This window comes from Amblyomma maculatum, chromosome 7, assembly GCF_055883805.1.
Source record: "Amblyomma maculatum isolate TAMU_Amacu chromosome 7, ASM5588380v1, whole genome shotgun sequence".
Classification (NCBI taxonomy): domain Eukaryota; kingdom Metazoa; phylum Arthropoda; class Arachnida; order Ixodida; family Ixodidae; genus Amblyomma; species Amblyomma maculatum.
Window position 1 is genome coordinate 57,386,762 of NC_139350.1, and position 16,244 is coordinate 57,403,005.

At 45.8% G+C, this 16,244-nt stretch overlaps 1 protein-coding gene across 1 annotated transcript; it reads left to right on the forward strand.

The window, feature by feature from the left end:
- Positions 1–1,376: 1,376 nt before the first annotated feature.
- LOC146183322 (uncharacterized) lies at positions 1,377–15,562 on the forward strand. The gene is made up of 5 exons (XM_084608353.1): positions 1,377–1,758; positions 3,340–3,368; positions 5,623–5,785; positions 10,500–10,637; positions 15,443–15,562. Exons 1-5 carry the CDS (start codon positions 1,377–1,379, stop codon positions 15,547–15,549), a joined length of 819 nt encoding a protein of 272 aa, XP_084464479.1. The 3' UTR covers positions 15,550–15,562.
- Positions 15,563–16,244: the final 682 nt, after the last annotated feature.

The window sequence follows — 16,244 nt, forward strand, 5'->3', positions numbered from 1 at the left end:
GTGGTGGAAACCAGTTTGCAACCATGGTGCTACAAGCGTCGCTGGCCACGCGCTGCCACCGCGCGAACGCCTTCTCGCCGCTACGAGCAGGCACCGTGCATGGAGGCAACCTGGCTACATTGAGTCGGTTGACACGTTGGAGGCCTCTACAGCACGTTTTAAATGAAGTTATACTGCACCCTCATAAAAATTCGGACTTGGTAGCGGCTGTCAATCGAAGCTAGATCGCCTTTCACCACTGTAAAGAGACCCTTGCACAGCTCGTGAAATTTGAGCGCGCTGAATATTAAGTTAGAGGCCAACTGCCACAGTATTTGGTACAACGTAGTGCAGTTCACAATTTTGCTATGACCACTCTTCATGTGGAACGCAATGTAGGTGCACAGCCATGGTTTCAATTTCAAAATAGAGGAGTGAATAATAGGTCTTCTTGCTCGTTACTTTCTCTATGTGGTGCAAACTCTTGACGAAGCAAACAGTCGAAAAAACAATAACGAAAAGTCTCTGTGATTATAATTAAACACTGGACTGCTAGAGGGATGCCATCCAGTGCACTATTGAAACTGGGCCACCGAGACAAATAGCATCATACATGATGGAACAGGATCGTGCTTACGACTTGCGTTTGCACCCAGAGTATATATGTATACATACCTGCCAATATGGCTCTGTTATATACTTTTGCAGCAAGCTTCGTTATAATATAGACACAAACTTTATAGCTGCCTTAGCGGGGCTTAAAAAAGAATTTAGCCATGTATACGCGGCGTATCCAATTTTAGTCACGGTAACAGACCGATTAACACTATCAATGTTAACTGAAGTTTTGAAGCCTGGGTTGTGGTTATTTTATTGGCTCGCAAGCAGCGGTGATAGATTGTATGCTACCTCAGATCACCACTTCGCCATCTTCCTTTTGTACAAAGGGTAAACTCATAATACAACGAAAGGAAATCGAGCACATTCAAAAAGCGCGCTCATGCAACTTCACCACAAACGCGTCTCGAACAGTGTCGTGCGGAGGCGCATTCTGAGCCTGCCTATAGGCTAGATTCTAAGAAGCATTTTTTGGTGCTACACAGTCTGCTGCACTCTGCAGGGAATCGATGCTGCATCACAATTTCATAAGCGCACAACATACCATTAATATTGTTACGGCCGAAGAAGAAGAAGCGGGCAATGGCTAGGTCCGCCATCATTCATTAAAACGTCATCTACCATCGCCATCGATCATGTTCTGTCTCCTGTCTTCATCGGCTTGCCGCCCTGTAACATTTGGTTGGAGGCGCGGGGTACATCATCATCACTCGTCATCCTGGCCCGGAGCTTCGGCGCCCTGTGTCATCTTGCGCCGTTGGCAGCGGGTTCCTGAGACGATGCATCTGGCTGTTCCCCAGCCTGCCGGACCCCGACGCCACATTGCCGGTTTCCACCCCCGCCCAGTCCGCCGCCCTGACCAAAAGACACGGAGAAACACAAGCAGCCCAACTTTAGGATCCCACCGACCCGAGACGCCACGAACACGTGCAAGGACGCATCACAAGACACAGCCCATGAAAGACTTGACCGAAGGATCCGACCGACCCGAGACGCCAACCAGACGAACCCACCGACCCGATACAACACTACAGATGAAGACATCGCCCCCGCCTGTGTCGTTTGATACCCAGCCATCAAATCCTGGCGACCGGTTCAACGAAAGCTTCCTGGGCCAGGGTCACGGTGCACCGTGGCCAGGGTTCATTGATCACCATGGCGGCAAGCCGTTACCTTCTTTCTCTTCTTTCTTGACCAGTCCGCACAAGATCACCGTCATGTCATAAATCTGATCAACTTTGACTTCTTCGTTCACCGATCGAGATGATCGCTCGGTGGCCCCGGGTAGTGTTACGGCCGAAGAAGAAGCGGGCAATGGCATGGGCAGGCGCGCTTGCGCTAGGTCCGCCATCATTAATTAAAACGTCATACCATCGCCATCGATCATGTTCTCTCCTGTCTTCATCGGCTTGCCGCCCCGTAACAATATTACTGAGCTGTAACTCAGCACAGAAATCAGGCAGTTTCTGAAATTATAGCGTGGTCATCAACCTGACTTTGCCTAAATACGACACGATGAAGGCCTCTCCCACGTTCATCCAATTTTTGAAACGAGAGCTTCACTACGTCATGTACCAGCCAGAATCAACATGACAGGCCGCTTCACCTTCAGCAAGCCAGAGGTCGTAGTGTGGCGTATAGGTTAACCTTGATATGACCTATGTTGTTAACCTTGATATGACCTATGTTGTATCGTCACTTAACCTTTGGCCTTGTGACGGCAGATAAAGCATCACATGTTCCCTCTTGTAGTGGACGGCGTCCTCGATTCCATAGTCTTGGCAATTTAATAGCAGCACAACCATGTCTGCCCCTGTCTTCCCACGCTTAAACCTAAGCCAAACCAAGCAAAACGACACTTTCGCTTTGTCTAACTAGGTTTAGCAGGGTAAATTGTCAGCCATTTTTTACCCAGTCCTGTGTTTGCTTTGGGTACCTGATCCCCGCGAAAACTTCCTGATCTTTTCACTCATCTAAATTTAGGCTGCCCCTTCTACGTGCCTTTCCTTGGAATCCAGTCATTTACGCTTAGCGACCAACGGTCATATTTTGCCATCGCGTTACATGCCCAGGCCCATTTCTGCTTCTTGGTTGCGGCTAGGATGCCAGCAACTCACGCTCATTCTCTGACCTACCCAGGTCCATTCCTGTCTCCAAACGTTACGCTCGTTGTTTTTTCTATTTTGTCGGCAATTTAGGTTTGTCCCACATATGTGTGTCGGTAACTTTCAGACATATACTCTCCTCCTCAGGGCCACTGGTAGCCTAACTGATGATTTGAGAGTATGTGCTCAATGGGCTCCACACAAGTCTAACTATTCTATTTGTGTGTCTTCTAATGGCATGTTTCCTATGCTTTGTCCGTCGTCCTGGTTTTACGCTCTCTCCTAAATTATGGTTCTATGAAATGTATGTATTGGTTATACTCTGCGCAGTTTTTTTGTGACATGATCGATAGTGTGAACATATTATATTGCCAGACAGCCTTCACGAAGGACTACTTGGTCCTTTGGTTGAACTTCATGGTTGCCCTGATCCTGTTAGCGGTTACCTTAGTAAATACCGTGCAGGCAATAAATTTTAAGCTAATCAGGCTATGGTTTTCAGTGTCCTAGACATTCCCCTTTTATGAATACAGATAATGTTAGCTTTCTTAGAAGATTCTGATACGTTCAAGGTCACGAGGTATTGTCTAGAGAGGATGGGCAGTTTTTATATTCAAATATTTCCATCATCTTTCAGCAGAGCTGCCGCCACCTCATCCTCACCAGGTGCATTTTTTCTTTGCATGGCTTGTATGGCTGTCTTCCTCTTTACTACACTGGCGCGATGTCTATCTTCTGGGCTAATGTATCTTGCATCATTGTCCTAGCGGATTACGTGGGCTGCTGAAAAGGTCAGTGCAAAACTCCTCGACTACTTTGAACAATCTATCCATATTGGTCAGAAAATAGACCTCGTTGTCTCTTAGCGCGTACATGTAATTATTGTGTCTCAACACCTTTAGACTAGCTTCCATCTTTAAAACATGCTCGATTCTCTTCGTATTATACTTTCTTAATTCGGTTATCATGCACTTATTCATTAATTTCGACCGCTCTGCCAGTTTTGTTTACTTTTTTTGTAACAATATTTATTGGCTCAGGGTATCATATGGGGTATGTGATGAATGAAGAAATGATTAAATGAATGGAAAAAGGTTGGCTGATTTTATGAACTCCATTAGTGAGAGATGATGAGGCTTCTGCGTCCAGGCGATGTACGAGGCAGGATTGCTTGCTGAAAGGCCAGCTATCATCAGGTGCTTGTCAGTTCAGTTGCTAGTCAGCGCTGGTCCCGTCTTTACTCTTGTCTCCGTTGTTGCGTTGTTTTTTGTCTAATCGTCAGGTGCATTGTACATTCCGTAATGGTACTCCTAATTTATTACTTGACCACTAATGTCGTTACTCTTGGTTATAGCCGAATACCTGTTTTCTAGAGAGGTCATAAATTGCTCCACTTCCTTCTTGCCAATAACTTGTTGATGGGATTCTTTTGTCTTTCTTTCATCTGCTTTAAGTTCAAGCCTAGGGTAATTCGAGGCACCACCACCCAACCTTCACTCTATCACATATTTTCTATACCCTTCATATCCTGCACAACAAGGTGGGCGCAAATGGTGAAGTCTATTGCATTTTGAGTCTATCTGAGCTCTTTCGCGGTAGCTTCCTGTCCCCCCGTTTGCAAAAGAAGGTATTCATTACTCATAATTTGCCCTGTGAGTTTTACTAATATTTCGCGCTTGTATATTCTGGAACACATACCATAGGCGCTCATATTTTCTTTACTTCCAGAACTACGCCATACTTTCCCTCTCAAGCTATCTTTATGGTGGGCTTCTTCCTCACTAGTTCTTTTCTGTTTCCTCTTCAACCCAACGGTATTATGAGACCTTATTAGCTTACAGTCGCTACATCGCACATTTCCGAGGATTGCCACGTCCACTACGATGTCCATGAGAGCGCACAGTATGAAACGTATTTGATTAGTAGTCTTGGCCTTGGTGCTGAATTCCATATCTCCTCCCAGTTCTTCTGTTTGCGGAAGGAGGTAGTCATGATTCGTAAATTATTTATTTCTGCGAAGCCTGCTAATATCTCTCCCTGCTGCTTTAGAGCACATGCCATAGACACCCAGTACCTTGTCTCCAGCCTGGTTCCTGTTTGACTTGTAATTAAAATCCTCCACCAGTACAGCATACTATGTTTTTACTTTACTAATTGCAAAATCCACCTGTATGCACTATCTTGTCATCATGGCTAGATGTAGACGTTTAGGCTTGTGCCACCTCCGATTTGTTGCTGTTAGTCTAATTACGAAAACTACCACCCGTTCATTAATTGTACACAATTCCTCTACGTTAATAGTTATATAGATAATGATCACGACTCTCACGCCGATTTCTCGTCTGTCTGCTTAACAGCGACAACGTAGGATGTGCGCATGCTTCCTAGCCTCACTAAGCTCTACGACATTCCGTTTTAACACCCGCTTTTTCCTCGAATAGCATCTCTAGGCTAGCCTCACTCGACAGGGTTCTATAGCATTAAACTTTGTCAGGTTCATTTTGCAGTTCAGTTTGTAACTTTGTCCAGAGGGAAACATTTTCGTACATTTAGTCCTTGATATCTGCAACGGGGCCGCTTCATCCTGCAGTTAGCTTTCTCGCTGAAAAAAAAAAAAAAAAGTACCCTCCAGCCTGTAATCACCATACTGATCCGTATGCGACTGGAAGCGGCTATGGGACTACAGCGGGAGACTGTCATGCCACTGAAGTCAACGTATCCCTTCCCGGACACGGCCGCCGATGTAAAGATGAAAAGGCGGCTTTAACGAACACCGCTTAGCAGACAAATGACGGTAATTCGTTTCGACATTACGGCATTACGCATAGTTGCCTGTGGAGGACAGGCAGATGAGGTGGGCGGCATGCTCCCACTGGCTGCAGTCGTGGCTTTGCGCTCACTGTGTATTTGCGTTCTGCAGAGACGGCTGTTGGTGTGCATGGGCTGTCTGTTCGTGCTCTTCGTTGTGCTCCTGGCGGCGGCGATCGTGTACGCAGTGGCTCCAGCTTCTGCGACGCGCCAGTCACTGGTGGGCGCGCGTCGCTGCGGAGACATCCCTACTTGGGGCGAGACCAGCCTTAAAGGTAAGCGATGCCTTCGCGAGACTTCGCGATGGTGCTGCGTGCTTCGTGTGCGCGACGCGATGAAAGTCGGCTAAAAGAACTGCAGCCTTTCTCGTACACACCTCATACTTGAGGTTACGAAAGAAATACAAACCTAGATTCTGGAGTATTTTTTTGTCAGTCAGCCTAGTCCACCGGTAAAGAACGGATTAGGTGTCCCGTATTTTAAGCGAGCTTATAACAAAACATGTGCCTACTTATTAGATGAAGACTTCGTCCAGTAAGTGAAAATTAAATTCAGGTTTTTAGACGTGGACCATCCCTGGTTCTCTACAAAAATATTATGCCTCATCGCCAGAAAAATGTGGCGTCGGCTTCCAGGTAAAAGGTTTGGTTTTATGTTGTTTAACGCCCCAAGGTGACTCAGGCGATAAGAGACGCCGTAGTGGAGGGCTCCAGCAATTTTGACCACTTGGGGTTCTTTAACGTACGCAGACATACGGGCGTCTTGCTTTTCGTCTCCATCGAAAAGCGGCCGCCGCTGCCGGGATTCTTTCAATCCCGCATCCTTGGGCACAGCAGTCAAGCGTCCTAACCTATGCATGACCGCGACGGGGCAGTAAGAACAGAACAAGAATAACGGAAGGTGACTAATACGAGCCGGTTGCAAACATCCTTACTATGAGATTATTAATACAATAGTCAAGTATTACTCACGTACACTCGGGTATACCCAGGGAAAAGGGTTTCAGGAAACGTCAAAGTTGTCATGTCAGAGTGGACCTGTTGGCCCTCCTGAAAAATTTAGTTGTCCTGCAGTACTAGTGCGTGATTCAAACCAAAATTCGGGGCTCTATTGCCAGAGTTTCGGGTTGGCCCAGGTCAACTCTCAATATTGGGGGCCCAGCTCGAATCCCCAGAATTTACAGAGCCAACCATACATTCTAAAATATTTGGGGGTCCACTCGAAAATTCAACTTGCCCCCCCCCCCCCCCCCCCCCCCTTAAATTTGGTAAACTACTACAGAAATTTTGAATTGACATGGGACAACTACCGAAACAATTTCAGGTTTTACACTAAAAAATAAAGGACAACCTGACAACCTTGGCCGACAACCATAATTTGACGGGGCATCGCTAAAATTAAGAATTGGCCCAAAACATTCCCACAGTGCCTTCACATATACCGCTCCCGTAGTATCTTATGTGCCCCCAATATTTTTTTGTGAGATGGTTTCGAAGACTTTCAAATCCAGTAAAAGAAAGCAGTCGAAGGGGAGTGCGCGGTAAGGTGGTATGAAACTATTCGCAGTTCGTTATATTCACGAATGTCCTACAGGTTTGAGAACGCTGGACAGCTTTTGGGCGTGCGCGTTGTGCTCTCGGCGCCGAGAAAGCCGTAACGTCTGTGTGCGTCCGGCAGTTAAACATTAGGGTAGACGACAGTGGTGCGTCGTAATATGTTATCAAATATGAACATGTGACTTACAGAGGAAGTAGCCTAAAGATTCCACGTATGCATTGGCCAAACGAGCAGGCGTGCGAATGTTCGACTTGCAACACATGACAGCTCCCTCTGATGGCACACCTACCTCATACCACGCTTATTAACAGTTATTGCCATGTGTGACTGCTATTCCGCGGTTCGGTGTCACTATATCAGTCTGTTTCGTCACATGAACACCCTGCTTAATAATTATGGGGGTTTAACTCTTCTGACCTAGATACAGAGCGAGAGCTTTGTTTGGCTCGGTTACGCTTGTTGTTAAGCTTTCATATCAAAGTTCAAGATCGTCGGAACAATTGGTCAACGAAATGTTATGTGGTCTACTTAACTTATTACCATATTGATTTCCTGGCTTCAAGTCAAATTGTGTCACATGATGACCTTGGCGAAATGGGGCGTAATAGAGCTCTGGAGGCTGACCATTCAGTCAAGAAGCCTGAAGAACCCACAAAATGCCTATAAAGCGTTTCTTTAGAGCTTTAAGACCCTTACTTCCGCATTTCGCCGATGGTAGCTTGTCTGCGCAGTCCTCTCTTGACAGTGGAGGAGAAACAGCTGTTCCCCAGGCCTCGTACGCGACATGTGTGTCGCGTCAGTGTCACCATGTATGAAGCGGGTTTAGCTTAAGGACACCAGGTAGACCCTATAGCTTCCGTGTACTTTAATGAATATTTGTGGCCTCTTTTCTCAGGATCTGCTGAATGTAAAGTAATCACACTTGTATTATTGTGACCAGCGATCCTGTTATGTGGAATATGTACGATAAATGCTAAAGTTTAGTATGTATTAGTGTTCAAAAGAATAAATTTTGTGCTTAAAGAGAGCACTGTACGTACGTTTCAAAGCAGAGGAAAAACAAAACTCACGAACGGCGATCATTCCCGTCGGTTCAACAGACTTAGAAGGCGTCCTGAGTGGTCGCCTTGCTAGTGTGAACATCAGTAGTGGCGAACTGCTCTAGCTTTTCGCGACCTAAACATGTGAATGGGTCTTTATTGTACTAATCTCTGGGGCCGAAGAGACATTTCCAGACATTTTACTATATTGTTTTTATCCTTGTTCCATGAGATATGTAAACTCATGGCAATATGAGGAGAACGTCAAAGAAAGAGAAGTGCAAAGATAACATTCATAACGGATTTCAGATAGGGAAACACGATCACTTCAGTACTTGTGGCCTCACGTTTACAGGAGGTGTTTAGAGAAGATGACTGCTGATAAAATAGTGATGGAAAGTATCTCATTAATGCCTGATTTGTTGTTGATATTGCCCCGTTGCTAAGTGACTGAGAGGAAGAATAGCAAAAAGTATCAATTGTCTAGAAAGGATAAGTACAATAGTGGGTCTCAATGGGAGAATAAGAAATTTCTAGGAATGCGCAATAGTCTCTGAAGGCCACATTTCACTATATCCAACGTAGTGTTGGACGAGCTAATATAACTTTTCTACTTAGGCCAGCAATTGGCAGCTGATAGAACCCCGACAGCGAAATAACTAGAAGTATAAGAATGCAGTTAGTTGCATTTCGCGGTAGACTCCAATCACGAATAGCAAGGGGCCAGTATCCCTCAAGAAGAACCTATGCCGATGCACTGCATCTTGCAAGTACTCTCCCGGCCCCGCCGGGGTGGCGTAGTGGTTACGGCGTTCGACTACTCTGCCCAAGAACGCGGGATTGAATCCCGGCCTCGGCGGCCGCTTTTCGATGGAGGTGAAATGCAAGGTGCCCGTGTGCTGTGCGATGTCAGTGCACGTTGAAGAACCCCAGGTGGTCTAAATTTCCCGAGTCCTCCACTACGGCGTCTCTCACAGCCTGAGTGGCTTTGGGACGTTAAACCCCACAAACCAACCAAGCCAGTATTCACCCGACGGGCCGAAGCTTGGAGGCTAACAAACATGCTTGAAAAGAAAATTCAGGATAACGCAGTGAGCTATAGATAGGAATACGATTGGTGTAACTTTAAGTGATAGGAAAAGAGGTGGGTTAGGGTACAAACTCTATTTAGTCACATCCTAGTTAAAATTAAGAACAAAAATCGACGTGGGCAAGAAATGCAATTTGAAGAAAAGGTAACTGACGGTCTCTTCACGATAACCGACTGGATTCAAATTATGTGGTGGGAAGTGTGTCAGAGAGCAGCAGTCAGTCAGCCTCTCGTATGGGTTTAGAAAGTTTGCGCGGGTAAGGCGACATCAGTTCGGACAAGAAAGGGTCACTTGAAAAGGTTTGGGAACTGCCTCTGCCTTGTAGCGTGCGTATAATAAAAAATAATGCGCATGCCATTCTTCTGAACACTGTACTGCACCTTAAAATCTAGCTGTCGTTGATGACGCTGTCTTGGTGAAAGCGCGAAGGCTGCTGTTAATGTATTTAAAGTGTCAGAAAAGTCGTCTTGAAGCTGTAACCACTGCACGGATAGCCTATTTCAAAGATTTAAGCGTAGGCAGCGCCAGAAGTGACACAAGATGGCTTTAGTAACAGTTGTTCCATAGACCACAAAACTACGCTAATACAAGCGTGAGAGCGCATCTCTGAAGTTCGGTTGTTCCTAAGGAAAGCTCCGAATTTACACGCAACGCAGTTTATTGGTTAATGTTACACAATAAAAATGAGCTTCGAAACGAAACTAATAAGCTGGGGGAAACACCACAGTGTAAATGTAGGACAGATAAATGCATCACGATCGAGTGGACAATTATTTTTGAGTTACGAACGTGAAATAAAATGAAAACTGTTTGTGTCAGCGCGGTCGATATCCGATTTGATTCGCTTCTCAAAAATGCGCCCAGTTCTAAACACAGCCTTTTATTTTCGCACATTTTACTCAAACAGTCGTCAAGTAAAATTGTTTAGCGAGGTAGCACAATTGCAGAAGATATTCTCATTGACGTGACGCCTATTTTGGGCAAAAAACACTGCTATGGCTTGGTTCATGTAGAGAGACGTTTTTCAGGAAGCTTTACGGACACGAGCACAAAATTGCATTCTACGACATGAGCCTCGTGTACTATTTTTCCCGCAGTGGCGGGGTCGCTGATCTTGAATGTTTTTCTAAACGTGGAAGGGGCAAAGAAGAAGCTTGGTGGAGTGGACCCAGTTACAGAGGGACGAAAGGCAACGTGATTGCGAGAGAAACGAGTGGACGCATTGATCTTTGCTGCAGTGTCACAGGCGGGGACCGCTGAAAAGCGAACGACTCTGTTCCTTTTTTTTTTTCTTTTTTCAGACAGTTACCTCCTTTGCGCGCAGAACCTTTGCACCACGGCTACCTGTGGTCCATTCAACGACACCGTCTGTGCCATGAAGACGCCCACATTTGACGAAAAATGCTCGTGCTGCGACTGGTGCCTTGTACGAGCTGTGGGTGAGAGCATGCTGCCCTGCCCTAAAGGGAGATTGGGGACAAATAGAAGTCAATATTAACCACATTGCAAGTATCGAGCAATGTAGAGGAGGAACATAGTTACAGCGAAAGGCAGGAAAGAAGTCACTTTTTTTGTGCCTGGCATGAGTGGGTAGCGGTTACCGTTTCGTACATCGAAAAGCTCTCCTTTCAGCCGAGTCTACCTGCTGCAAGGAGCGGCGGGAAGCTGCCGGCTGCTATGAAATTTTTGCTTCAAATCTTGCGATAGCCATATTTTCGCATCCGGCACAATATGCGGCACTCCTTAGTACAGGCACTTATTAGCAATGTTTGCCTTGAAAAAAAAATGACAGTCTCGGCAAGCATGCATGCAATTATTTTTGTTCAATGTACTGGCACGGCCGCTTGCGGATGGCCTGAAGTCCTACCAAACGCTTGAAACTCACAGGACGTAAGCATGCTGGAAAACGGGTCAATACAGCCATATTACAAGCATCATTTTCTTCCTTTTTAATCTTTACAAAATCGACTGTGAGCCCCACGAAGCGTAGGAACTTACGAGCGAAAACAGCAGCGCACGCGCGAGCTTCGTGTTTGGCTGGATGATTTCCATTCCAAGTACATACATTTTTAGTTTTTGTTATGTTCGGCCAGACAAAGAAAAAATAAATTATTTCCGCCTAGTCGTGTAGTACTGTCACGAAAACTGTGTTACAAGGAAGCTAGCAATAACACGCGAATAAGTCCCGTGGTATGGAAAGTAACAAAGCCAGATTTGTACCACAAAATAACATTCACGCAAGGCGCACAAATATTCATAGGGCGCTTAAATGATTTCAGTAAAAACACTTTTCGCTTGGGACACGGTAGCTTTTGAACGAGATATATAACGATTCCGTCAAGGTATGCTATTGTACTTCTGCGATCATGCCTCGGCATGACCTTGGGAGCCATTTGGTGAACTGAACTGAATAAATTGGAATAAATTCAATGCCGAGCAAGAATTTCTAAAAGCGCTGCAATTGATCGCATGCCGCCCGGGCTTTTTAGAGCGCGATTGGCCAGCATTCAGCACGATTCGTTTGGAAGGGCAATAAAGCAAACTAATAAGTGCTTGTTCTTTTTCCCAGAATTACGTGAACGCACTTGTATACCAGAAAAATGTGCTTACGGTCACTGGCGCACGACATTTGTCGCTTGGTTCTTTGCACAGCTGAAAAACACATTTGGACCGCGTATAGAACGGAAGAAACATGTAGTTGGTCATCTGCGATCGAATATTGCATCACACTACGCGGGATCTTGACGGCGTTGCGAAAAACACAGTAAGTTGTCACCAGACGAGACCAAATCCTCCGCACCATGCCACTAGCAGCGGAATGTTTGCCCACCACGGGGCGGCCGCCGCCCCCTTCGCCCCTCCTCCGATACGTCATTCGTGACGTAGGCCACAGAGGTCTATTAGAAGCGCGTGTGCTAATTCCCTGGCTAGGGAGCATAGGCGGTTGAGCTTAGACCGCGTCTGGCGTTATCGTCTGCTTCATCGCTCCGTGTAAGAAAAAAATAGTCATCGTCAGCCGCGAGGACATCGGTTCTGAAAGACCCGATGAGCTGAGCCGCAGTTTTAGATTTGTATTCGCCACTTCTAGGATGGCTGCCTGGCGAGCTCGATTTGAGTCGTCATCATGAATGCATTTACTCATTAGGTTCAGCTTCCAGTTTCGTATAAAGCCTGCATGGGATAAACGGTATCCGAAAAAGGAAAGGTTTGTCCGCGTGGCAAGGGAGGCTTGTGCGGCAGTGGCTGTATGCTATCAGGCTGATGTTAACGCTGTTGTTGTAAGCATGTGTTAGCCCCTGTTTTTCAAAAAGCGCAGATGTTTGCATTTGAGATGCCTTTTTGCTTTAGGTGCATATGTGGCAAGGTAATTGCAGTGCCAGTGTTTCAAATCATTTCAATGTGTGGAAGTGCGGCCTGAGGTTACAGCGTCACGTCGCGGCGTATTAACTGTGGAAATGTCCTCGCCAGCTCAACTCCAATACTCCTTAAAAGCATTAATTGTTGGGCTAGTTGGTGATCAGTCCAAAAATTCATCTTGTTTAGCTCAAAAGGACAGGACACACACTAAGAAGATACGTACACCACTACTCCACTGCCGGAAATGTGGAGATTGTGATCGTTTATTTCAGCACGGAAATGGACGCGGAGCTGGCGTCCAGACTGTATGCTGCCTGGTCGTCTTGTGCCGACTCGTACTAATTTCATATCAATATTTATTCGATTTAAGAATATACTGCATCAGTACATGTTCAAAACCGGAAAAGTCCAGGGAGTAGAACCGATCATTCTGGTCTGGCATTGATGTCCTCGCTTATGTTTGTGTGTCAGGTAAATTTCCAATGGGTACGCAGCTAGCGTGGCTTCAGTTTCGAGGTCAATTTCAAGATACAGCTGCCACCCACATCACGTGTGTCTTCACCAGGAACCGTCATCAAATGGCTTTTATAAATGGCTCCATCGTTATAAATTGTGCCTAATTAAATGTGATGAACAACCTGGATTTCTGAGCATTAATGCTTTGGGCAGACGAGGTCCAATTTTGCAGGGACTCGAATGTCATTTTGCGCAAGGGCCATTATTGGTGCGACAAGAACCCACTTTGGCTACGTAAGCGCAAGAACCCTGTAAGATGGTCAGCAAATATTAGGTGTAGATATTGTAACAACCGTATTTTCGGTACTTCATCCACAGAAGCCTTAGTTGGGAAAAAATAGACAAGCTGTGGTCTAAAAGGCGCTGTCTCCAAATTTCCCCCAGAGCTACCAGTGGTCGTGTGAAAAAAAAAAAAAAAAAGAATTCAGCATGAGACTTTTTCTTTCGCCATTCCGGGCAGGCACCTTTCCCAACCAAGGGCAGGGCAAGTGAGCGGGGGGGGGGGGGGGAGGGGTTGTCACCATTGGATACCCTCTGGGAATATGCTAAGAGCGAAGTTTTCAAGACAGCGCCAGCGAACCTGGAAGACCTGAAGCCGCATGTCAAGATATCAGCTGAAGGGATTCCCGGAGAGATGCTCATTTCTGCATTGAACTTCTTTAAAGGCTGCATTTTTGTGTTCATCACAATCGAGAGCAATAAGTTGAAGCACGTCACGTGAAAATCGTGTCCTGTCCTCCCAAGTAGAATTACTTTCGTGGAGTATGCAAGTGGAGCTGCAATCCGGTTTATTCCTGATTTTTATACACGCAACTAGAAAGTGCATGCTTAACATCGGCCATCAAGGCCTACCAGCTCGTAAAACATGAGTCGTGGGGTATTCAGCATACAACAACCGTATCGAGCTAGCATATGCAAGACAGAGTAGAACGAAAATAGCAACGTTTTTAGCAATCATCAATTTACGAAGACATTCCTGTTTATTTTAGCTGTCAAGCCAATACCGCGTAAAGGAAATAGACGCTCGACACAAATAATCATATCAATATATCGGCACCGTATGTCACAGAAACGGGGCGTTATAACTTTCACAGGGCTAGCGACGAATTTAAAAAGATAAAAAGAAAGTTCTTTCCCAAGGTAACCGGACAGGCAGAGCGCCAGACCAGAGCTTATCAGTGTTTCCAAAGCGACATTGTTATAGCTGACGATGAGTATCCTCTTCCTTACTTTGAGCGACGAAGCAGATAATAGCGCCGGCCGCGGTCTAAGCAAAGCGCTTAGGCTCCCTAGCCAGGATAATTAACACACGCGTTTCAAATTGCGTGCTGCATTCATTGCCGCGCGTCATCAGCTGACGTTGCGCCATACTTCCAGCTCTCCTTGCGCGCTCAGTTTCTGTTGCGTGCGGAAAAAAAGCGTAGGATTTCATCAAGCTGCATGGCTCTAGAAAATGAGTTTTTTTTTGCTTGCAGAACGTGGTTTGGCATCGTCTCGTTCTAGGTGTCAAACTGCCCATTGATACTAACCACCCAGCTACAGTAATTAAGAAGTTAATTATTGAACGTTTGCTAATATCCCGAGAAACATCCGTGGCATCTTGAAGCATGTTATGTCCACTGATGCAGAGAGTGTGTTCCTGCAAATATTTTGTGTCAGTTTTGAAATTTATTCTTTTTAATATTACCTAAAGTCTTCCCTGAAACACCCCGTATATATAGGGTGCGCCAGGAATCCTTTGCTTCGACATTTTCCGGTGGTATGAGATATATATATATATATATATATATATATATATACTATAGGCGAGAAAGTTGGAACTAAAACCCTTTCATTAGCCGCTTCAAACTAGTAACGCATTAAACGAAAAGGTCGAGTTTCCAGCGTTTCGAACGGAATGGCAGCTTAGTCTCACCTCTGCGGTCCCTGGCCAAACGTGTTTGACGGCGTTCCTATTTTAATTACTTGGGAAATGAGCCAGTGAAGGCGGAACGGCTGCGCTTCGCTTTTTGGTCTTTTTCTGGCTAGCTCCGTTTTCGGCAAGATTGGTTTCACTGTCATTATAGGTTGGCCGTTTTTGGAAACACGCTTCCCCGTTTCCACAGTGCTTTTTTTTTTATTTTATGAGGCGAGAGACTCTCCTGGAAGCTCCGATGGGCTGCAACATCATGTTCACGTCTTCGTAAGTGTTCGCTATGAACCCATTCCATCTTTCAGCACGCCGACGAAAGTAACTCCACCAAATTGCACATTTTTTTTTCTTTCTGCTCTGATGCTGTCGGATCACTAATCTGAACCAAGCGGCCTCTTTTGTTCTGAGTGCTTAGGTGTAGTTAGATACGCGTTTTCAACCAGTGGAATTTTTTCGCAGCCTGCAAGACCAGAGAGGACTCGGACGGCGGAGAAGAGAAGAACGTACAGCGGTACTTTTACTGTCAGCGCCCCTGCTACCCTCTGCGGCCTCGCAAGCCCGTGTAGTGCGGTATGCGGCTTCTATACGCTTCAAATAAATATGCAACTGGCTTAGCGCGTCAATTTCTCCAGTGGTGCAAATCACAGTGAGCGACTTAGCACAGCGCAGCGGATACGTGTGTTGACGAAAAAGCCGAGGGAGCGGCCTTCAGAGCCCTACACTGTGAGGACATATCGACATTTCCCTTGCACTACTTTTACTTAACTTTACCAAATCAGCGGCTTTGCACGTAACTGCAGCCGCGATAGGAATCCAACACATGACCTCTCGCTCTATTGTAAAACGACGTATATATCCTGCGAGCGGCGACGTTAGATAAAATGGGCTTCAACCGAAATGCAACTAATAACAACAACGGCAGAGAAAAAGCTCTTTATTATGACGAATGCAAGAGGCCCATTTTGCAGAAGGCGAATTGTTAATATGGAACCTGTAGTCACACCTACAAATTCTTTGCACCGCACACCGGGTTAGGATTTTCTCTACTCAAACTTTAAGGTATCCAGAACAGCAGCTTGGGCTTGTTGGCTATTCATCTTCAGGTAACAGCGCAAAAAATAGGGACATGACACAAGAGCAAGAGTACGCAACGAGCGCTGACTTTCAACAAATTTATTTCGAGGCATACATTGCTTTATACACTGTTGCGCACCGCACGAGACACTGACACGTGCCTTCTGCCACACGTATCATCATTGTA